Source organism: Neodiprion pinetum, chromosome 2, assembly GCF_021155775.2.
Source record: "Neodiprion pinetum isolate iyNeoPine1 chromosome 2, iyNeoPine1.2, whole genome shotgun sequence".
Taxonomy (NCBI): Eukaryota; Metazoa; Arthropoda; class Insecta; order Hymenoptera; family Diprionidae; genus Neodiprion; species Neodiprion pinetum.
In genome coordinates, this window is record NC_060233.1 from 52,033 (window position 1) to 77,665 (window position 25,633).

The following is a 25,633-nucleotide window of genomic DNA, read 5'->3' on the forward strand; positions in this document are numbered from 1 at the left end:
ATCAGCAGCCAAACGTTCCAATGTTCATTCGAACAAAGTAGCAAATTCCGACAATCAATATTTTTTTTAACGACTTTGAACTCCCAATAAATTTATACCTCGTCGTTGTTACGCGGTAGCGAAGGTAGATCATACCTAGGATGCACGGACATAACTAGATAGGTAGGTATGTACATAGTACATATACCTGTAGGAAAGTATCGCGGATACGCAGGTCCCGGGATCGTTCGGGGGGCGGAGCGGGCGATCAGATAGATACCTCTCGTCGATGGCCGACCGCCGGCGGTTGGCGCGGGGGCCGTGAAGGGGCGAGGGAGTGGCGGGAGGGGGGGAGGGGGCGGGGGGTGGCAGCCGCGGCCGCGGGGCAACCTCGGCGGCGGACGGGCAGTCGCCGCGGAACCGTTGCCTTGACGACACTTGACGACGCTCCCACGTATGTACGTGCGCGCCGGAGTTAATACACAGTTCGAGCTCCTATCGTATACCGCTCGACGATCAGCCGCGACGAGAGAGGGGGAGAGAGCCCTTGGTGGTCGCGTGTCGTTTCTGCGCGTGCCTAAGCTCCCGCGACAGGAGGCGGGTTTGGCGGTAGCGTGCCGAATGGTGAACAATACTTGCATTAGGTTCCGCAACCGCACGCAATACAATACGCCCTCCTACACGTTATAGCGCACTCGTGGTCGCGCGGTGCTGCCCAAGACCCGGCGACTATTGTACGAATATTGTTACGTCGACCGATTGTCCGAGAATCGCGTAATCCGTAAGCTACGGTTGATCTCGTTTGGTCGGACCGGTCGAGTAGCAGGGCATCGTCCGTATAGTTCCGTATTACTTGGCGGAAAAAGGAGTTTCAACGGAATGTCACGCCGTTATTGTAGCGCGCAACTGTTTTCCACGATTTCGCGAAACGACTAACGTATGTGCACACGCTGTGAACGCCGAAGTGGAAGTCGCGGGCGCGGTGTTAGAAGCCGCGACTGTGCATAGGACGGGGATGAAATAAGGGTATGATACGCACGTGATCTGCGCTGTCCCATCCGAAAACTCTCGTGTGGCCAAATACCGGTAAACCGAGGGTGCAGCGCCTTGGCCACGTGTTCTCTCACCCTATAGAAGTGTCAACAAGTTCGAGAAGTGAATAGGTGCGTGGCCGGTGGATTGATCCGCTCGGTCCGCTCGAGATGCCGTCGATCAGACTTTAATTCAGTCCAGCCGGGTATACGTACCTTTTACCTTGTACGCACTTCCTAGCCCAGCTGCTGCACACCCCTGCAGCGGACATACGAAACCAATACAGGTATCATAGATACCGCCGGTGGCGTACCTGCGGCCGATTGACTGCACGTCGCCGCTTGACCGTGCAAGCGAATAAAAATTGCCTCTGGTCTTGTCGATCCGCACCGTTGATACACAGTATAACGCGTGTCGACGCGCACGCTGATTCATGCGTGCGGGACGTGACGCGAGTAACGAGCCGTGCGGACAGGACCGATTGCCCGCCAACCCGTGACTCGACGGCGCGATATCACTCGGTTTATTAGGGGACGCCGACGATGGTTGTCGAGTGTTGGGACGGTACAAGTGTAATAAACGTGCACGTTCGCGGAGACTGAAAACGTGTCGCGGTGGTAAAACCTAATGAACGCGACGTAAGAACGTACGGGTATATTAGTTGGAAACGATCTTTGTTGCCCGATGTGAATTCGTCGCGATCGCTTAGTTTTCAGTGCAACCGATATCCAAACAAACATACACGCTGTATCCGGGTCAAGGGTTTCCATCCCCGCGGGCAGAATATACGCGCATATTTCCTCTGGAATCCGCCGGGTGATTCGTCGCGGTGGGCCCATAGCCTCGCGGTATACCTATGATATTGTAATCGCTGAGCGTAGCGCGGCCGCATGCGGGACGACTAGGTAGGCGAGAGCGAACCGACACTCGGAGGGCACCGTTTCCGTGGGTAATCGTGAAAATCTGGCATCAAGTACCGCGGGGAGGTGACAAGAATAACAGACTTATAGGATATCGGCGATTCGACGCTCGGTCCGCTTGAAAATATACCGCTGTTTGGTGAGGATTGGATGGTTCGACGGGGGGCCTGGGATCATCCAGAGCCGGAACAGCAGCGGTTCTACGACTCGCCACCGCCCCCCCGGATGGACGCGAGCGTCGTCTGCTGTATTACGCCTGCCGCCGTCGCCGTAGCAGCCCCCTCCGCCCAAGGGCCGGGGTCCCAGCATATAACGCATCCAGCCGTGGGCATACATCCCTCCGGAGGTCTGCAGACGGCGATAATAGAAGGACCGTCGCTTTACCAGCACGCTGACCAGATCGTGCCCGACCGGGGACATCCCGACGACGGTCTGGCGATGGTGCAGGCCGGGGCGACGGATGGATCGTGGTCCCAGATCACGACCCCTGCACCGGTCGCCAGCCTCACCGCCACAGCCACCACCTACATCGATTACTCCTGGCTACAGATGCAGGTATTTTTGAGGATTCTTCGCCACCTTTGTACGCATTGTAACATTTTACGCACAACCAACCTATCACGGGTCGTTATACATACACCGTTCGCTCCATCCGCGCTACAGTTATTAATCATACCTTGCGCGTATTCATATTATAGGTTGCATAGGTATACGCTGCCGCATCTTCGTTATACTTGTGGCGACGACATAACCAATCTGCTTATCTTATTATACCTGCAGTAACAGCTGACGACGGTAGTAAACGTGGTGATTCTTCGCTATATGTATGCCTTACACCGTACACTATACAACAGTATCTGTAGTATGTGTACGTTAATGCAGAATATTGTTGTACCTGCTCATATATGCGGGCATCGGTATCTACAACACGGCGATCGCCAAGTTTCGGGAAACGTGCAGTGCTTTACGTATACCTCATATTTAACCTGATCCAAACCGCGGCGTTGTATCACTTTCTGACACTCGCGGGACATTTGCCGCATCTACCTATAATACGGTATATACAGTATACACGTATAAAAGGTATATACATGTATAAAAGGTTCAACGAACAGAGTGTCTTCCACTGCGAAGCTTGGATGAGAAATTTTATCGTGTATAAAAAATATTTTCTGAGCAAAACAAGAAAACGTAGCTGGTTCAGATTTACCAAAACGTTTATCGACTCGGTGCGATGATTTACCTGGGATATAACGTCAACAATTCGACCCGGCACTGGGAAGGTACTTCCGGCGATACTGACCGAAGCTGCCGCAACAGGCTTTCGAATGAATAATTTTGGTTGAATTCGTTGCAACTATGAAATCGGCATTATTTCATATGGAAAAGATTTCGTTTTGACTACGAATGAACTGCAATTCAGTTTCTGCGAATGAATTTCTTCACGTTACCGACTATCAACAGCCGCGATCGTATGGATTCCGCGATTTCACGGCGTCAGGTCTGCAAACCAAAATCATTTTCTAAAGATTGCAAAATGGTTCGTCAATTACTGTGAATTTTCAACAGTTAATTATCGTCGCAGATATGTAATATTTGCTACATAAACTAAACGCGACATTCCAACTTGCCCTAGATTTTAACCGATAAATGTATTCTTTTGACAATATCGGGACAAAAATGACAAACAGTAAAAACCTTCTTCGATTGCGAGTGTACGCGTATACGTTTACCCCGTCACGGTCCTATAACATCTACTGACTCGATCGCGAAACGGCTATTGCGTTATATAATGTACGCTTGCAACATTCCTGAGTAACAAATATGTATGGCTCGGAGAATTTCCAAAAATTGATGTAGAAACACAGAACACATTACAGGATTCCGGTGTCAGTATAAACGTACCATAATCTCAAACTGATCGTAACTGATTGTGAGAACCTATTGCCTAAGTACATTCGGTGTTTTCGGCATTTCTCGTCATTTTACAGTACGTCTTTGAGCCCACATATCGTGCAAAGACAACGGCAACAAATGTCATTTCAGAAAGTTTGAAATAATTTTATTACTCTTATAGGGGGAGGTGAATTGTAAAATACGATCCGCTCACTTCACGATCGCAACGACCTTTCCATAAGAGCATTGGACTTTGTATTCGGTTTTGACCAACCTAGTGTAAAAAGGTTCACCTTTTCACTGTGTTCAGAACCTACTCTCTAAATATGAATCAGTTACAAGTATACCACTGGAAAAAATCAGTGTACATACCGTGCAAATCCGTGAAATACCGGTGAAAAGACAACGAATTGTCAATGTATGTGCACTGATTTTTTCCAGTGGTAGATATACTTATATAACTGGGAATCAGTGATTTGTCACGGATTTAAATTTAGAGAGTATGCATCACTGACGCCAAAATGCCGCAGACGGCGCAAATCTACATGCAATGTCGAGCAAAAATATCCGAAAACCTGCTTGTCTGACATAGGCGAATAACTCCGGAAAGTGCATTACGTATGGGACATTCCACGTGCAATCAATCTAGCCAAATCACTGACCCTTTCAAAGCCGGTGCAAACTTTTTGAAATGTTTTTGCGAGTTGATTAGATCAGGCATGTTCGACCTCTTGTGAAACGTTATTCATATGTGATTAGACGTTGGCAGTTTGTAAGTCACGTGCGAGTACCGACAACGTCCGAGTTTCAGCTAATTGTAAGAGATTACACCCCCCTGAGTAGGTATAACACGAGAAAATTGTTGATCGTGTAAAATAGAGTTGGTCACCAAAAGTTTCCGTTTTGAGTGAGATTGGAGAGAAAAAATAAAAAAAAAAAAAAAATGCTTATCCAAAATGAGACACGCTAATGTGTGTCCGACTATAAACGACAGTGAGATAGGTCTAAGAAACGAACGTAGGTGTGTGTGTACGTGTAATGTGCAGATGAATTTTGAATTTTCCACGCGTACGCTGACACGCGTATAGACGTAGGTAGTTAGGCAAGTATGTATATTCGGAGGTGTAACATACCTATAATATACAGTCAGGCAAGCGCGTGGACGCGAACGCGCGTGTGCCGGTCGCCGGCGTATCAAAGAATATTTGCCCTGTAAACAGCGTGGTTCATGCCAGTTATTATACACCGCGTTGCGGTGCAAGGAAAAGCGGTATAATTATCGGGCTTGAGGGACACCGCGGGGACCGGAACACAACCCAGGTAATACAGTTAATGGGGTTCGTTGTAAATATCGCGATGTTGTGCTTCTACCATCGCATAATTCATACACGCGCGTGTATCGGCACACACGGGGGGTAGATGTGAAATACGTATACCGGTAGTACACGGTTGTCGTCGGTTCAAATTTTGGCGATATATTCACTGAGGATTTTCAACGGTCAAATGCGGAAAAGGAAACAAAACGTGAAACTATGTCAAGTTACACGTTCGTGATGCTGGATATAATTCTCTATGCGGTGCAGGTGTATTATACGGGCACATTGCAGACCAAAGAAGACAGTTTTCGAGATTCTTGAGGATTTTGTTCGGTCAAGCCCACTGATTAATACACGCTAGAATCATATATTGTACCTTCATATACGGGGTCTTCGACATTCCATTTCTACCCGACCGTGACCCTAAGTATTTTCAAATTTATTCTATTCTTAACGCGTTGTATAGGGCTTCTTCGCATACAATGCTATTTTCCAAGTTATTAATACTCAAAACAACAAGTCTTCTACTAATCGCTCGATTATAGCGAAATCACCGTTTATAACTGCATTAATCAGCACTGTTCGTGCAATTTGCACTATGCTTTTTTTTTTCAATGACAAAAATTTTGAATCTAAAGCCAAGGTGGGAGTTTATTTAGTTTGGAATGTGCAAGCAAATCTGTAAATTCGTATTTCAAAGTATCGATCGGACAAGTTTAGAAAAGGCAATAAAGGTCAACGAAATAAGAAAAATCTCAACCGTGGAAATTTTATGGTTCGTGTTCAAATCCCGATGAAGGATCGCCTGCACGTCAATTTCATTTTTCCGTTTGCTGCTTTATTGGAGCTTGTCATTTTAAATTTATTTGCTAGATCTTCCAAACTTATGAACGCACGCCTATCTTCGCTCTCGGCTCGTTATTTTTGTTTTCTCCCAAAGACTACCTATGTGAATCTCATCCGACTTGATTGTGACTAATAGTGATTCTACTGACCGCGCGTTAACATGTATCAGAAAAGTAACGGACTGGCAAACTTGAGATTTTGCAAATCACCTGTATTTTCTTGTAGCCCCTTGCAACATGCAACGAAAGGTGAATAAAATTACTAATTAATCCTCCGCGTGAACACTGGGTCTTTTAGGGAATAGTCGTTTTCCGAATATCAACTTTTATGAATAACACTTAAAAATTCTTCAGCCCGTCAAATTTTGGATGAAGCTGCTATTCGAACCAAATGTTGCGTATAGATTAGCGTATTTCTAAGACAGTACGACTAACTGTGTGGTAATGATTAGTAAACCTGATTGTTTTTTGTTATTACGGAACGAACTGTGCAACGCTTGATTTTCACATTATCGAATAGTTCGAAACCCATGCTGTATAGGTAACGATTTAATCTAGAAGCGACCTTTCCAAATATGAAATAACAGAAAGAGAATAATGACAGAAAGTAGCGTTTATACGTGAAAAGAGGGGAAGAAAGAAAAAAACGAGTTCATCATTCGGTTACGCTGGTGGCACACGTAGTAGGGATATTCTTTTCTCATTACAATCATGTTCACATGCTCACTAGCCTTTACATCGGGTACTGGACGGAAATCTACGATTACTATGTCCGGGTTGAAATGGTCCGCGAGAGGGTGCGGGAGAACACCGGACGAAGCATTGATACGGTTGACCTGTCTTATAAGCTGACCCCAGGATTTCCCAGAGTCTTCTGAAACGGAGTTACTGATTATACGTCCTACACATATTTCTTTGTCCAATAATTGTGCCTTGATACGGCTGTACTGTTCAATATCGGCTTCGTTCTAATTCGCAGTTTAGCTTGTACAATGGAAGTATGAGCTGATTGTGCGTAGTAACGTCCGATCCAAGGGCATACCTGTATACCTATGGATGTACGTGTACGAATAATTATCCGAATCCCTGGAACACTTTTGTTCCTCATCCCCGCCAATTTGATTCCAATCCTGGTACGATCAAGGCAGTACCTATACATGTATGTACGATTTGTTGGAAGAAACATTATCGACGTTCTAGCCTGCAACTGTATGGATATTAAAGCAATACGCCCCATAACCATATCCGTATGCGTATTCTAACAATTATTAAAGCATTTCTGTAGGAACCAAAATTTCACAGTACTGCGTTGCTAACATTTCGAAAAAAGCAGTTGATCTTTTCCTGTATAATCCAGTACATTATTTATTATTGTTTATTTTATTTTTTATTTTTCAAATCAAAAGTGCTGCAGCATTCTACATGAATATCACTGACAACGGACACGTTGTACGCTCACCCTGATAATACCTGTACAACGTTGCCACAAGTGTAGGTACATATACGTCCTATAAACTGTTATATTATACCACTCGTAGCGTATCGGTGGCACGGCTTTAGCTATGCTTTGTTGTCAAATAGACCACGGTGAGAGTATCATCGTACGAATATATAGTATAATATATTACGTACGAGGTGTGTTCAAAAAATGACGGGAATTTTGTAATTTTGTCTGTTGTATCAGTCTTTTTCTTTGTCTTTTTTTTTTGTTTCACTCTTCTTCGCACGATTTTTTCGTTGTCGCCTTGGTAAACTTGTCTGAAAAGTTGCTGTACTGTGTTAGCCATATTGTATATTCAGTCTATTGTCAGCTGTCAAAAAGGTTACATTTATATTGGTAGGATCGGCAATTGTGAAAACGGATCAGAGAATTTGTAATAAATTTTTCTACAAGAATTTCGTTGCTTGTTCGTGATTTTTTGGCCAAAAACAACACTGCAATGATGCCTTAGCCTCCATATTTGCCAGACACGGCGCTGTATGACTTTTTTCTGTTCCCAAAAATGAAGAGAACCTTAAACGGCCGTCGTTTTGGAAGCATAGATGAGATTAAAAACGTATCGCTGAGAGAGCTAAAAACCTATCCAAAATAAGAACGAGTTCCAGAAGTGTTTCGGGGATTGAAAAAAGCGCTGGCATAAATGTATAACATCTAATGGGAATTATTTTTAAGGGGGTAATATTGTTATAGACGAATGAATAAAATTATTTCGAACAGACAAAATTTCCCATTACTTTTTTAACACACCTCGGATATACTGTAATATATGTATAACGAGGAAAATTGGACGTGCAGTTCTTGATACAATCGGCAAATTGTCCCACTTTTAATTAAATCATAGCGAACTATATTATATACGTATGTACGTGTCCACAGTATCAATACGGTATGCTAGCGGCTGTGGCAGCCACACGATACGGCTGGATCAATCCGATGATATTCATCCGACTATAGGGGTGTACTTACAAAATAAGTTTCTTTTCATGTCGGAGTCGTCCATGAAACTCGCTGCTCACAATCAGCGTCAGCAAATAGACAGCCAAAGTTACATTTCATGTTGGTACTGCCATTTCGGAAGAGCAAATCTGAGTGAAGCTGACCCGGACTCTGTCGGTCGTACGTACTTAAAGACAACCTTTTAAAAGTGGCGATATAGACAGACCTGACATTTACCTTCGGTTGCCTATCTTCTGGCGCTGAGAGACGAGTTGTTCACAAAAGTTCGGACATAATGCTGCAGGCTTTATACCTATATCGTGTGTCGTAAGCTCTGTGCGCGGTCGTGTGGCCCGTATCAACTTGAAGCTGCAACTCCATGACCAAAGCACACCAATGCAGGTATGAACCCACCGTGAGTCACTTGGAAGCAGGTTCCGTGGGTGTAGAGCGCGGCCTCGGTACGCTGGAAGGATCGGAAGACTGTAATCGAAGCGACGGTAACGTATTATATCTGCAGAATAGCTCGTCTACTGCAGTGGTATTTGTGCGTGGTAAAAAAAAAAAAAAAACTCGACCAGCAAGTTTTAGTGCTGATATTATAAATGCACTAGGATGCGTCCGCGCGCCAGTGCCAATATCCGAGCCCTGTCCGATGAACCAATCAGCGAACGAATACAAACGCCTTACAGGATATTGAGATTTCGATATTCCGAGATTCCAGAGACCCACCACTTTTTCACAACGACTTTGGCAGTGTCTGCGTCCGGAAAGACTTAAAGGTCAGCACGGAGATATCACCACGGATGAGAGATCGCACGAAGGTACAATGTGTGCAGGTGTATCGTGCTGGCGATCTTCTTTTATTTCTTGAAAATCTCGTTTTCATGTTCGCCGCCGAAGGTGATAGGTATGTACCTACGATCGCACCGAGTTTTATACACGCATAGGCGCGACAACGAAAACAAAAATTATCGCTACAGGAGACGGAATTACACAAACAAAGTATCGACGCGGTGGTAAATTCTTTATACGTATAATACGATTATCAGCCGCCGCCTAACTTGCGATCGAGAATTATTTGTGGAAAAGTTTGCATACATGCGGACGACGGTACGCATGCTCAATTGCTGCGCTCCTATTTCAATCTGATCGGAGTCATATACCTGTGCGGTTCACATAATCGGTCTTTGCAGGCATATCACTGAAGCACTGAAGCTCGTTTGCGACGTCACGACGCCCCCTCTCCGCCACTCGGATGGTCGGGCCGAATACATGAAACCAATGTTACGGACAATTTAATCTTTAAATTAGTCACAAAACGCTCGACCTATCTGCCCATCAACCGCTTCCTCTTCCTCGAGGATAAATAGACGGACAACCATTAAATGCCGAGAGTGGAAAAGAGTTATTGTAGCCCGCTACGCAGGGAGCTTATTGTTGGCAATATTATCCATCCAAGCGCACGCTTTGTCGACTATATGTATAGCACTGCCGAGTATAATGCAGCTACGACGAAATTAATGCGCGACAGAGAGGGAATAACAAGACAATATGTAGTTTTTTAAAAACCTGATCTGTATCGATCTATGTGTATCGCAGTTATCGTATGGAATATGGATAACGCGATATGCCATTCAATGTGTTTGCCGACATCACATTACAAGAAAAATGTCAATATTCGGTTTATATTGCGGAAGTAATCGGGCATGTCTCATTGTTGACGCGATTCTTCCACTACAAAACCGCAAGGGGAAATTTTTTTTGCAACTACTATAATTGTCGACAACGCCATACGGAGCATTGATCGAAATCATAGCGCAACATCCAGTGCTTTCTAAGGCGATTTACAGAATACATTCGGGGCATCGATCAACTCTTGTAGGTATAGCTTACCGCTGCACAGTTCATTTAAAATATGTAAATACAGGAGTACTCCCGTTGGTATATGATTCGTATATGTATATGTGTATACTAGGGTGTTGCAGAATTAAATAATTTGCGATCTTTCATCACGGCACCCTCTAAAAAGTTTGCGTAGTTCAAATGTAAGATTGCGGCAAAAAGATGAGCGTTCTACGTTATGTGGAAGATCGCGCTCAGTTGATTTTTCACTTTTATAGGTATTTTTTTTTTTTTTTATGAATTTGCAAAGTATCCTGAATAAGATTTTTTTTTACATTATTGCTCACATCAATCATAATATCAATTTACGCAACAAAGAAGACCCACACTTGTAATATTAAATCTCCAGTTGATGTTTGAGAAGTGTACCTAACGACTTTTTCATTATTAGTTCAATCTCATGAAATAGTTATAATTCAATATGAACTTTTAATTTAAGAGTATAAGATTCCCGGTTGATATATCGTTGCGTTATGGATCGTGATCTTTGGGTTGATTATAAATGTCGGAGAAGGAATAATAATTGAAGTGCCACAACGTGTTTCTTCGTAGATTGAAAAAGAAACGTGAAAACAGTGAAAAATCGAATGAGCCCAATCTTTCACGTCAGTTAGAGCGCTCATCTTTTGACAAAATCTTTCTCTCAACCTAAACAAACTTTGAACGGGGCCCCACAATGAAAAATGATGAATTATTTTTTTTCCGAAATACCCTCGTGTAGGTATACATTCATACCTGAACGTATTGTACATAAGCCGAGGGTGTACCGTATCATTCTGGACTTGAACAATCATTTGCCGGTATCGTCACGGTGACTGTACGGTAGTGGAGATGAAGAAGGCGTCGCGACGTCGTCGCGGCCGAGGGGAGGAGAACGAGGAACGAGAACCCTGGTAGGCTAGCGGAGAAGGACGCATACTACCTACATTTACGGTGTAAACGTAAGGCAGGAAACGAATATGACGCGGGTCGCCGAGCGTGAAACGTTAGTGGCAAACGAAAGTGCGCACCCACGAGAGCTAAAACGGATAAGCCGTCTATAGGCGACTGGCTGCAATTACCCGTGCGGGTCGACTGGCCCGAAACGTGGACGCCATTACGCGATATAATCACTTTAATAACGTAATCATCCGCGCGTACAATGACCACTTATACACAGGTATACCATTCTTCAATCCATGCGTATCCATCCCAATTATTATATCTGTACACGATACGTCATACGCGTTGCCGCCGTAATAAAATTTTATACATGCGATGCATACATGTAATACCTATGATACAGCTGGTTACCTATGTATACGCACAAGTCGCACATAGGTATATATCATGTGACGGGACTAGCTCACGCACCGCCGAGAAAACAATTCGTAGATTGGAAAAAAAAAATTAATTTTTCACAAACCGGACAATGTGTGTGATATATCTTGTAAAGTTGACGACACAATTGCAGCGCGTTGGCGTATATGACATGTTTTATAAGCCAAAGTAGTTCAATAAAAATAAATGTACCAAGAATTAAATAGCAAAACTTTTCAAAGGGTAATTGGTTACTAGCTTCTAGGTTTTACCCTCGCTCGCTAAACGCTCGGGGTCGGATGCCTACTTACTGTAGCTGGTTTTTGTGCTCGTGCGCTCGCTGCGCTCGCTTACTCGTTGTCAGTGTTTTACCAGATGATACAAGATTTACCAGATACCTCACACCCTCGCTGCTTGAGGATCGTTTTATGGGTAATAAATTTCAATCAATACATTATCACAACATACGTGCAAACACACAATTCAAGATGTGCTCATGCGCTCACTACAATCGTTATCTCAGTTTTTTTCATTTCCACTTCAACGTACGATCATTAACTCAGTTGAGTGAGCTGCTATAACGTTGGGATGCCTAGTACAGCTGATTTTTTTGCTCGTTCGGATAAAGCCTTACTGTCATTTGTTTAGCGTACATTCGTAGAATGTTAAAACACAACTACTACCTGATAATTCTGCTCGTATATATCGTGATATACATATACAATAATTTACACAGTGATTCTCTACGTCCAGTTAATAACGTTGTTAGTGGATATTGAATGTACAACAACAATTTCAACAAAACGTAACTACGGAGCGCTAGTCCTGGAGGTCGAAATCCATAAGGTAAAGGACCTGGACAGCCAAAACTGCAGAGCGTGAGTCCTGGAGGTCGAGTTTCATTAGGTAGCTGAGACGGAGCGCAGAAACTACGGAGCGCTTGTCCTGGAAGTCAAGGTTCACCAGGTCGCGGACCTGGAACGCAGGATTCAGGAGGTAAAGAACCTGGTACTCGAAATCTGCGGAGCGCGATTCTCATACGTCCTCTCTACTGCGCGGTTGTTTCCAGACTGAGGAATACGGCTAGCTGATTTTCGTCGTCGACGATTACTATGGATCGATGACGTCAAGAGTGAAAAAAATGTGTGACGTCACTTTCTGAACATCCGAACATCCGAACATCCAAGGTTTCGAACTTTAATACTATGTATGATGATGTATGATGTATAATGTATCATGATTGACTACGTAAGGGATAACTTTCGTATAAAATTCCATGACACCGTAGTATTCCCGCAACGCTCGTTGTGAAAGAAGTGAAACAGACGTCTTTCCTTGGCATAATCCCTGAATGGCAAGAACCTTCCTGTGTCGTAGGTGATCGGCATTGTTTCTGGAATGAGCGTCAGTTAGAGAACGGAGTCCCTGTATAAGAACGTATTTACCCCAAGTTTTCTGCCAACTTGGAAATTCTGCATCCTGCAACAGGCCAACCTGCACGGGCGCATACCGCGCACCTGATTGCGAGCTGCCCGTGGCACTCCAACTGCATTGCAGCATATATCCTCTCGAAGCGTGATCGTGAGACTCACGCAGGTCGTGTGTGCCTGCAGTGATGGGCCTGCTAGAATATGCGGAGTGTCCGGGTTCATAGAAAACTCATCACGGTATATACATATAAATATAATATCATTTCATTTAAGAGCACAAAGTAATGGCGAAATGTACGAAGGTATTACACACGTGTCAGACTACATAGAAATTTCGTTCATTTTACGCTGTGCCCCCCTCAAAATATGTCACCTCTTATCTCAATGATCATTCCGCATTTCTGCTATAGGTATACTCATTTTTCGAATAACACGCCATTATAGTATGATGCTGCTGGTGTTCGACTTTTATCGTCTTTCTAGCACTATAATGAAAAATGAAAAAGAAACACACTGAGCGCTTTTCGACTAATGAGTTGACATTTTACTCGAACAGGAAATTACTTTTTGCGCCTGTACATAGATACATATATACGTGTGTGTGTGTGTGTTCTCAGTATGGATGCGCGGTGTCTAGATATATACCATATATATATATATACCTGTTACGTACAACAATGTATCGCATCAAGGACGAAGGGGCGTATATTAGGTATACATCATACCTATTACGTACCTACATACATGGTCATCCATCGAACTGGTTTAATTATTATTTCTCCTAATAATTTTTTATCCTTATGACGACTATGCAGAAGCTATGTGAATACTCCACAGATTGCACATGCAATACAGCTGATTAGTGATCTTCCAACTTCCAGTCAGCTTTTCAGAGTAAAAACTCCGATTTCGTTGTGCAATTTAGTTATTTTATAGTGTACACCGGTTGTAAGATATAAAAATCCTCCAATTTTTAAGCTTCTGGGCTCTACCGCTGCCGTGAAACACGCGGATCAATTCTATTACGTTTTCTCATCGAACCTTCAATTGTCTTCGAGATTTCATCAATTTCTGCTCCCGGGAGAAAAATTTCACGTGATGTGTTTACTGTGTAAAAACGCTGATCTTGCCGAATTTCAAAGCCAATTTAACCCTACACTGGTACTCCGAGGTAACTGGTTACCTCCGCGCTTTCATCGTCAACAATGCTTTTTTCGACTTTTCAAGCATTTTGACGGCTTTAGTTCTACTTACCACCGCTTCACAGCAATCAAAACTAAAAAAAAAAAAACACATCGATCTATTCCTCAATGTCTATGGAACAGATTGGTGGGTCGATAAAGTTTCTACAACAGTTAAAAAACAAATTAGTGAGATACCCCAGCTCACCATTAGTGGGTGCCCCGAGGATGTGTACCAGTGTAGGTTTAAGACACTGCCTCAGGAAATGTCAAAAAAAATTTTGGAAAAATTACTTGTTTAAATTTTTCGCGTCAAAAAGTAGACATTTGGGAGAATATTCTGAAATTCTTAGAATGGGACAAGAATAGGATCCTTATGATTTTGATACCAATGTTCGGAAGATCTCGACTTTTCTCTATATGTACGGGAAACGATTGAAAAAAATCATGATTGCAATCCTTTCCTGCACTGAGAGAAAAAAGTTGTCGAATCAACTAGACGTGCGGTCACATACGATGAAGTAAATATTTTTTTGCAACACCTGCATGGAAAGTCCATTTTTATGCACCATTTACAAGCACCGAAAGTAGTCTTTTATACACATGTGCGGGAAAAACCTTCGCACATTGCTAGCGGTGTGCGAAAAAGACGGTCGCGCTTTTATCCACAGTTGCGCATTTCGCAAACAGCCGCACTAGCGCCACCGATGGAATAGTTTGTCACTCTTTGCCGTGCTCGACATCGTCACTGAACAGACATCGTGCCGTGGTTTCGTGTAAAAATAATTGTGTATGTCGGACTTTCCATTACAGGTGTAGCAAAAAATAGAGTTCGATACACGTGCGAAAGTTGGCAATGCCTATCTCGCGTGAATGCGCCACACTCGCCCTTCAACTCGTCTACGGGCTCGTGCTGCGCCTTCACGCTTGTGCGGGCATTGCGACCTTCGCGCACCAGTATCAAAAAACACTATTTTCACACTGCGTGCGGTAAGTTCCTTTTACCGTGCCTGCGGAACGTGCTGTACGTGAATGTTACGTTTACAGCGATCTCTAGAATTGTAATAACATACTCCTGCGCACTGTGTATTTACCAGATTACAATCGATGTAAACAAACACGACGCTAAAGGGCGAAGGTGATGCTCGGATTACTAATATCGATTACAAAAGGTCATATTAGCTTTTCTTTGTATACCAATACCACTTTCATCAGATCCTATCGCGAACTTATCACAACTTCTGTAAAAAAAATAGTATTATATATGTCGGAGAAGAATAAAGAGGATACATCATCAAATGAATTCGAAACTTGAACTTTGAATGAGTCCGCCGTATCAAGCGTCAAGCGTTATTCACCATGCTTTGAATATAGAACAAACAAATGGTTTGTTTATAACAACGCTTGGATGAAATCGATAGTCACGGAAAAGCAAGCGAATTGACCGGACGTGTTGGGATCATCGCGCTTTTTACAATGAGCAATCCACGTAATGCAAATCCTACATCCTCTCCGCCTTTCCGAGGCTTCGCCCCGACATTATACATAACTCGTGCGGGCAGGTATCACCTACTTCCCACACTTGTCACGTAATGTACTAATTTGTGTCAGTTCAAGTCCATCTGTTGGTCTAAAAAAATGTTTGGTTGATTTCAAGTGCTGCGTAAGCTCTGACGGTATAGTGAAAAACAGTGACATTTACTCTGACACTGGACAGACTACAGCATCCTCTTAAAGTACCTTACCTACGCTGCAAAGCAACTTGTACGGAAAGTGATCCAGGGCGACGGGATTTTCGGGCAGTTGCACTACTTACCTGGTGGTAGGTACAGTACAAGGCATGTAGACAATACATATATATAAGGGTGCTATTTTTTTGTGGGGTTAGGGAAATGAACCATGAATAAAAAATGGGTGCGTGTACTTATGTACGCGCGTGAGAAGTTATACTTCTTTGGCATCATTAAAAAATACACAACATGTCAAAATCTTCTGTCACACAATGATAAAGAAAAGAAGTATGTAATAAAAAACAATAAAACAAATAACGGATGTCTTACATTATATTTAAATAATCTATCAAATTTTTGTCACGAACTTTTTATTAAATGTTCTATTAAATTTATTTCTTTATTTTGTAAATATTAAAAAACCAATAATAAATATTCAACATTGATAATTTAATAATATTTAGTATTAATTATATTAAGTAATGATATTTTAATTTATATCAATAAATAATACATACGAATTACTAACCTCAATTATATTGGAGCACTTGAAAAAGTATTTTAGCACAATTTTTTCACTAATATTCACAAATAGTAAATAATATTAATCCAAATATTCAATTTAAATCACTACTGAATATATTTTATTGCCACATATATAATTCGCACTTGTATGAAAATTAAACACGTGTTGTGACTGTAAAAACTAAAACCATGTGGATAAATATTTAGCTTTTTTCGAGACTTAATGAATTCGTTTGAGTGGGCAACTTCATCCTGTTAATTTTGTGTTACAGTGATGCGCGCGCATGAATTCGGTTGAGTGGGCAACTTCATCCTGTTAATTTTGTGTTACAGTTTTGTGTTACAGTGATGCGCGCGCATCCTGAAATTTCACTCTCATCAGTTTTTCATAACGCGCCTAAAGAAGTATAACTTCAATACGATGTTGCGGTGCTCTGAAAACAAAGTGTTTATTCAATTATTTTAGTGTCTTATTTACACTATGTACAGTAACTTTTACCTGCAAACAATGAAACGACAATTAAAGTTTATTATTCAATTTGTCGATCCCTTTTTACAAATTATATTGATACTTTTCACTTTCTCTCACTTGGCTTTCTTTGTAGCCCATGTGCTTTTATTTAATCTCCAAAACTCATCTCCACCGTAAAGGACGGTCTTTACCTTACTCGCAGAGGAGCGCGGCAATATTCAAATTAAAGAAATACATTTTCTTTACACACACATATATATATATATATTTTATTATTAGGTTTTTATTATTAGGGTGGGCCAAAAAAATCGACTTTTTTTTTTCACTTTGTACTCCGAAAACTTGATTGGTAGAGACCTCAAAAACATTCTCTCCAAGTATGAGCTCTTCTATAGCATAGTAGATACCGAGATATGTATTTTTCTTTCTCACCATAAGAAAAAAATAGAAAACTGCGAGGCGGAGGACCTTCCTATTAAAATTAAGAGCTCATACTTGGAGAGAATGTTTTTGAGGTCTCTACCAACCAAGTTTTCGGAGTACAAAGCGAAAAAAAAATCGATTTTCTTGGCCCACCCTAATATATATATATATATATATATATATATATATATATATATATGTTCCGATGCATCATGTGTATATGTATAGCATAATGGAATACCTATATTTAGTCCGACCCTACGTAGATATACGTCCATGACTCGTGTATACCTTGTATTTTAATTATTCGTATAGGGGTTGCGGTACACGCGTGGGATCAGTACCATAGATATTATACGTACATACGAGCGCATTAACATTGCCGGCCAGCTTCGTTGTCGAATTGTAAAGCGTTGGTACATCTGCTGTAATAACTGTGAAGTGAAGCCGCGCCATCCATATAAATGAGAGACGATTTAATGGTTTCCTTCGTATATGGACGGAAGGTGGTCCGTTTTTAAATTTTGCTCCACGATCCGAGTACGCAACGTTGATGAGAATACGCGTGTATATACGCATGTACGTGTGCCATATTGTCAACGATCGGTACACCTACGTGAGAAGCAAGCCAACCGACGTTATATACGCGCGCGCGCGCGTGTGTGTGTGTGTGTCTATTTATATGTATATATGTATGTATATATAATGTATTTATAACGTCGTGGAATCGTATACATATACAACACACACACACACACACACACACATTTTTTATACTTATACCTATGCACCTATACCTATTTACATACCTATACGTGAGCCGATCAGATCCGAATTATTCAGCGTAAAGGTTCACAACGTACACATGTGGAAATTGATTCTGCGACAGCTAGTTTTTCTCCTTAGTCGATTACGTTGGCAATAGAGAAAAATTAATTGTCGCTGAATCAATTTCCGCATGTCTACGTGTAGATTTTAGTACTTGTGTACATGTATGGTGCGGGTATGGTTTCGGAAAATGCAGAGGGCTGGTTATGGGTGATTTTTAATCACGTGTGGTTGCAGCCGGTCGCTCCTACCGGGCGCATGCGATTGTTCACCGTATTTCGTATACGGATTTTGATTTACTCTGAGATCACCTGCTGACAAGCCGGTTGGGTGATTAAAAATCAGTTTATATCTCTTACCCTTACCTACCTGCGATTATTCCAGTTCGCAGTGTAACAAGCAGTTAAGCATTATCGCAAACGAAATATGTTTTGTTATGCACGAAAGAGATATATAATTTTTATTTTCTTCACGGATTCTAAAAGAGGAAATGTTAAAGCTTATGGGGAAAAAATATGGCGATATAAGTTTCAATCGTTATCAAAATATTTTCTACGTGAAGCAAAAAGATTTATCGTTTTAAAGAACAAATTTGATACAGTAATACGAGAAAAGCTATTGCGTTCGCAGAATAATAAGATTTGCCCAGTAAAATCATTTTCCAATGATTGCAAATAATTTTACAAATATTGTAATTGAAAAATGCTCGATTCTACATGCAATTTTCGGTGTGTTGATTTACTGTAACATCAAACAACCCCAAAGTAATGTGCCATTGATGACGGTAGGCTCATTTAGTAAATAACTTAGCGTTGAAGTTAACTGCACGCAGAGTAAAAATTGATTTGAATTAAATATATTTTATTTACTGTCAAATAAGTATTTGCTTCCTCGTTGTACGAACCTATAGTACGGTCTTATTTGCCAGAAATATTTAACTCCATTTAAATAGTGCATATTTATATTGAAATCTCAATATAAGTTTTAATTAGCAAATTTATTCATTTTGAATAAAGAATGTAATTTGAATTGAATAAATAGCTGTAATAAATCCTGGCATTTATTCGAATCCAGCAAGCAATCTATTTGTCTCTGATGAGCAGTTTCTTGTTTCCAATGTGTAAAGTAACTTATTTGTTGTAAATACCATAACTTATTCAAGCATTATGATTTAATAATTACTTCATTTAAATCGAATAAATAAACATTCATTTCAGTAGAATAAACGTTGAGTCAAAATTTGAACGTGATAATTTCTGCTGTAACTTCACGACCACGTTTTTACTGTACAAATTATACCTATAAACAAATTTTTCTTGGTGCAGTTAAGAATATCAATTACCGGATTTATTCAACAGTACACCATACAATACCGAGTTACTGATCACATTACCGGAGCTAATAAGCGTCCTTTTGTACGCATTTTCATAAATCTGCCATCTTTCTTCTTTTCTCAGATCACTGTACAATCTTTTTGAAAAATCGTATAAATGCGTTTTATACCTGGTCCCGAATCGCCTGTCAACAGCTTGCAATATACGGCGGCCATTAACATTCTGGCTATAGGTACTTGTGAGTAAAAAAGTTATTAAAAAGAATAAGCGCATGCGCATCTATTTACAAAATATTTCAGATTCAAAATGAACATAAAAGTTTACTAGTTGCAAATCTTCACAAGGAAACATTCATCGAAAGAAAGAACAAATCAACTTCATAAACTAAACGCGTCTATTTTTAAGTAATAGACCAATGCGTTTAAACGGAGTGAAATAGTTCTTTGAAAGGAAAGAGCATTTATTTCGAAAGAACAAAAATTACTTTCTTTCGAATAAATATCCCTCAAATACGAAAATTCATTGAATTGTGATAAATCTTTTCTCCGCATGTGTATGAATTATTACATTTGCATCTGTCGGAGGACGCTCAATTATTTTGATAATAAACGGGTGCTCAGGTCTTCTGCAAATAAATGAAGTAGGAAACGAATAGAGGCCGGCGCGAAAGAGATGAAACTGAAGTTGGGATGCAAACCTTAATGTCGGGTATTTACTTTCCAGCATGTCAAACTGGATGACAGAAGGGTTGTAGATTGCATGAGTGCAAGCTGGTCACGCGTCAACCATTAGCGTGTGACTTAGTATGTACTAACTGAAAGTTAGGAATGAGTTTAGGCGTGCGTGCGCGCTAGTGTGAGAGTTGTACGACATCACATTATCAGGAAAGAAGTAGGTATTATTTCACGAAGCTTAGAAAATCTGTATAGAGATTTCGTACGTTGGTACAAGTATATCTTATTCAATCGTGTTTTCTTGTATACCCCACACCAATATACGACTGATTTTGATATTTCCAATAAAACATTGTCTCCGTACGGACAAATTTGGCAACAAAAAATAGTTTAATTGTAAGTGTTAGTGCACGGATCATGGGGTTTGCTTCTAATGTACGGGTTGTATACGTTTAGCAAACAAATGAAGCATTTCCAGGTGTAAGAAATAATTATGGGCGCGTGAATGTACAGGCACCGGGTTCGTATTTGGAATTGTTCGGTATAACCGTGGCCTCGGGCAAGTTTGAGAGGTTTACAATCTTATTAATAGTGGTTATACATATATATATATATATATATATGATACAGTGGTCCACGACGGGCGGGCAGGCTTATAGGATAGGTCCGCAGAGGTCGCGCGGCGCGTGCTCAAGGTTCGCCCCCGAGCTGCGCGCGGTCTAACGGGACTCCGGGACCGAGTAATTTCCGAGATAGAATTGGTGAAGGAGAGAGAGGAGAGGGAGGACGACACAGGGAGAGTGTAAGGACGACAGAGATGGACAGATGGATAGGTGAGCGTGAAAGGGATAGAACGAGAGGAACGAGAGCGACGAGGAAGAGAAGAGAAGCAGGCGGCGGTGGTGTTGGTGACGCGAGAGGGTGGGGGAAAAGGCACGCGGCAACTTCTGACAAGCTAGCCCTCGAGTTGAAACATTTTTCGCGATCAAGCGGGCGAAATCTGGAAATCTCCGGTGACTCGCATGTGCAAGACTAATCCAACTATCATCGTCATGGTTTCGCCGAGTCCCTATATCAGCAAATCTGATCCAACGGTAAAAATGATAACGCGCCCGCGAAGCTTGATACCCGATATTCCCGCCCGATACACTGGCTCGCGGGTTTTATGAACTTGTTGCGAGTTTGTTTCGCAGACATTGTTAGTAGGTATAGCGTTGATCTGAGGCCGGCCAAATGTCGGCGCAAGGATAGTTAGTATGGAGTAAAATCGAAACCGAAACAATGCTGGTCCAACGTTAGTCCGGTGGTAATGCAGCCTCGAAACGTGGCTAACTGTACATATTGCCGGTATCGCCCAACCGTTGTTTTGCCACAATTCTGCCAACGATACAGCGATGGGCCAGCATAAAATGTCGACGGTGTGGTAGTCGAGCGTTGGCGCAACTATACCTACACTTGTAGCGCTCGGCCGTCATGTCAGTAGGCGGCGGAGCCAGCGGGCCAACGATGGCCCAATTGTACAGCGATTATAGGCACCGCACGCCTGGGCGTTGTGAGTTGGTCTCCACCGTTAATGCGAATGGTTCGATACGCTGAGAATCCTCACGCTATAATGCAATTGTACTTGGTGAATCTCACCTCTCGCTCCGCCGCTCTTTAATTCCGTCCATCCCATTCTCACTACACCTCCGCCGCGCGAACACGTCTACGATCGTTGCCAATGGTATGCATGCATTAACGGTGCACAAATATAAGTCACGCAGATGTTTGAACTGATGGAGGTTCAACAGGCCCGCAGTGACTCTGAAGCGGGTAATTTTTTGGCACGTTGTTTGTTACGTTGGCACCCATTTGAATTTTGGATTGTTGGGGTATGTTTTGTTCACGAATATGCGGTCTGTTTCGCGGTCGGGCAACGGTGCCGCTGTGGGCTGTTTCTCCATTGCGAACGTAACGAACGGGGTTCAGCAGATGAACCATCTCAAAATCACTGCGGGCATGTATACCGTCTAAAGGTTGTTTCGGAATGGTGCTATCGAACCTTGAGAAGTTTGAGGGGTTCCGAGGACAATGAATTTTTGATACGCAGCGCCGCCCCCATTTCCGTGACGCAGGCCTTCAAAGGGGTTGCGAACTGTCGCATGCTGTAAGGCAACTTACGTGACATCAGACCACGTGTTATTCGGTCGGTGACGTCTTATACTCGCAAATATAGTGAATTACAATTTCGAGCAGCTCGCCGATATTTATTCGATATAATGAAAGGTATAATATAATTTGAGGATACAAGCTGCGCGTCATTGCTTGCAGAACAATCAAACAAACGAAATTGTGGTGTGAGTAGACGTGCGCGCACGGCAGAATTCGAAGAGAATGTACTGGATCGCGTGGCCGCGGCGCCCATACCTGCCGGTATCTGTTAGCGACAGAATTCTGACGGCCTGTACGGACGAAGAGGGGTCTCTCGCGACCATGGATTGCTTATCAAAAATTCTGTCTCGACATCCCTTAGAGTCGTTCACAGTTTGGTAACGCTCTTTCAAAGACCCTGCGGTGTGTGCAATTGTTCCATACGTGTGACTGTACACGTGCACGGAAGTAGCGAGTAGGCTTGCGTGGCGATATCCTCTGCGCGTCGGCCTCTGCACCCACTGAAATCATAGACTTATAAGACAGACTGAGTGTGAGCGCTCTTATAAGCCGTTTGAAGCCAGCATTTAAAGGCCAGAAATGTGCCGGGAGTACTCCTCTTTCTGTATGACGATATTTGTCGCGGGGATCGAGGCGGTAGAGGAGAATGATGAGAAATCACGCGCCTATATGCGCCCGTGGCTGTTTCACTTCCGCTGCTTCCTTGACTTCCACCGTAACGCCGATTGGCAAGAGAGAGGATTTACTCCCGGTATATCTTTTGCCTGTGAATGTTAGCTTCGGTGCCTCTTATGGGTGCGCTCAGTCTATATCTATCCTTTAAGTCTATGACTGTAATATACATACACTAAACGGAACGTGCAAAAGCCCATCCTGAGCGTGCCGCTTTGGCGTGGCCTTGAGTTATCCCCACTCTCAATCTACAGTCACCTACAAATATAAATCCTTGTCTCAAATTCATGGAATGAAAAGCACGCTAGATCGAAGTACGGCTTAGTAATGCGTTACAGATAACATGGAATACAAGTATTGATTGAACTCCAACTGTATATTATTTCTCCGAAGATTATGGCGTAACTCGTGCGTATATAATATTTGACAAATCATCGAGTATTTGACACATTTATTGATACTTCTGTACTTTGTTGCGCAGCGAATCAGAAAGATACAAAGTCACCATGTGGACCCTAACAGTTGCTGTCTCTCTCGGAACGCTCGCCTCTGCGGTGAAGCATAAGCGGTGCATGTTCCAGGTAGAGTATACCGAGAGTCTCACTTGAGAGTGCCAACTCCGCGCCACGCGTCACCGTCAGCATCACATGCGCTCAAGTTCACGTCGCAGCATTTGTCCGCCACGCTCGGCCTACGTAAAAGTTGGCCGTGTGTTGGCGTTGGCGGTGACGCGTGGCGCGGATTTGGTACTTTCAAGATAAACTCTCGGTATATCAGAGACTATACCTTGCATGCCACCCTAATACCCCATGTAAACTTGTGAACCCACGACGGAGAATTGTAGTAAGTGAGAGCTTAGTCTCTATTGGCGTTCAATCCTGATTACCCCGGATCTGATCGCTCATGGGTTTTGAAAAAAAAGAAATTTCCTTCGTTGCACTTTTTTTTTGTCACTGTTCCAAGTCCGAAGAGTACAACACATTGGTTTCGGGGACTTCACGAAGCGACCGATTTCATACCGATCACTCTAAAAATTGGTCAATTGGTCACAATCGTGTCGTCTCGCATACTAGTGCTAAAATTACAGAGCTCATTTCTAACCGTTTTCTCACCCATCCGCACATACAGGGTGAGTCACTTGATGTGTCGAGAATAGGAGGAGCCTAGTTAGTAGTACCCCTTTAGCCAATCGGATAAGTTACGGGTCCCGTCGAAATCAATACCACTCTGACGTGATTACCTCCACTGGTAATGCCGTTGATACGTATATGGCGCTATGAATTGTGTGCGTGACTCCGTGTCAGGTAATTTCCTCTCATCCTCAGCACATCAAGTGACTCATATATTGCTCCTGTATATTGCTCCTCAGTACAAATCTATGATCTTATCTCATTTTGAGTAAGAATCAATTCTACGTTATAGGTATGTAGGAAAAGTTGGAAAAACTCGATCCCTGTGTATCCTGTGTGTTTAACGGCATATGGTTATAGGCACCATTGTATAATGACCTCTTTCTTTTTGTAACGGCAACAGGTCGGATAAGTTTTTCGTTTCTGGTATTCAGGCTGCAAGGACGAAAATTTGTTCAGAAATATTGAAAATAATATGAGGTTGATGTTTCTTTTCGAATTTTCGGAAACACTGTGATTTTCAATTTATTCTTCCGTTTCATAGATTTCGATGGCTGTTTGGGAAGAAGAGATTCCTTTCTTTTTCTAACGCTGGTCACAACCTCTCGCCATACTTTTTCATTTATTCCTTAAATCAAACTTGTTAGTGGAAAAAAATCGTATCCGCCCGACATACGGTCTTGTGGCATTAAATTTGGAAGTTTTGAAAACATGTTGAACATACATAATATAAATATATTGTTTTTGGTACCAACGTAGAGTACCTACATGCAACATGCGCGCGTTATGTATGATAAAGTTGCGCTGACGCAACGCATGCGATGCGGACTAATCCGTGCAAATAAGAAAAACCTCCTCCCTTCCACGCTCAGCATCAACTCCACACGGATATAATAAACACTCTAATCTCTAAGAAGTCGAATGCAGGGGACTCGTGCTTCGGCAACGCGCGACTTGTTTACCGCCGTTATATGCCGGGCACTACACCTTATACGAGCTAATATATAATCAAGCGCGCTCGTACACCTGCAAATGCATGCAATACTACATGCGCCTATACATGATATATGTACGCATATAAGCATATGTATACGTATATTGCATATACTTTTATAATGCGTGGGTATAACGATGCGGACACGTACCTACGACGGAAATTGTCTAAACACGTTTGTATGCCAATGCGTGGTGCACGTATATGTAGACCGATATGCACCGTGCACGAGTCCTAGCGCGTACAAGCGTACAAGCAGCATCCCGCCTGTCTAAACGTATTTCAGTTTGATAACTCTTTTCGCGCGCAGCGTAGACCTGAAACATTTTTCGTCTTACTGCCGCTGCGGTAGGTACGCGTCTTCAGGTCTACAGGCGTTTTACAGCGCTGGCCATTTGGTTTGCAATTAATAGAGAGACCGTGCATCTCCGGCAATGAAAAATTTCTGCTTATGTAGCCT

General features: G+C 42.4%; 1 protein-coding gene across 2 annotated transcripts in view; it reads left to right on the plus strand.

Annotated features, from left to right (window-relative positions):
* Nucleotides 1-400: 400 nt before the first annotated feature.
* LOC124211195 (dendritic arbor reduction protein 1) overlaps nt 401-25,633 on the plus strand; it is a 78,466-nt gene continuing 53,233 nt past the window's right edge. For both annotated transcript variants that reach the window (XM_046610008.2, XM_046610009.2), the window contains exon 1: nt 401-2,486. In XM_046610008.2, the coding sequence (XP_046465964.1) occupies nt 2,082-2,486 (405 nt within the window). In that variant the 5' untranslated portion in view covers nt 401-2,081. The remainder of the gene's footprint in view (nt 2,487-25,633) is intronic.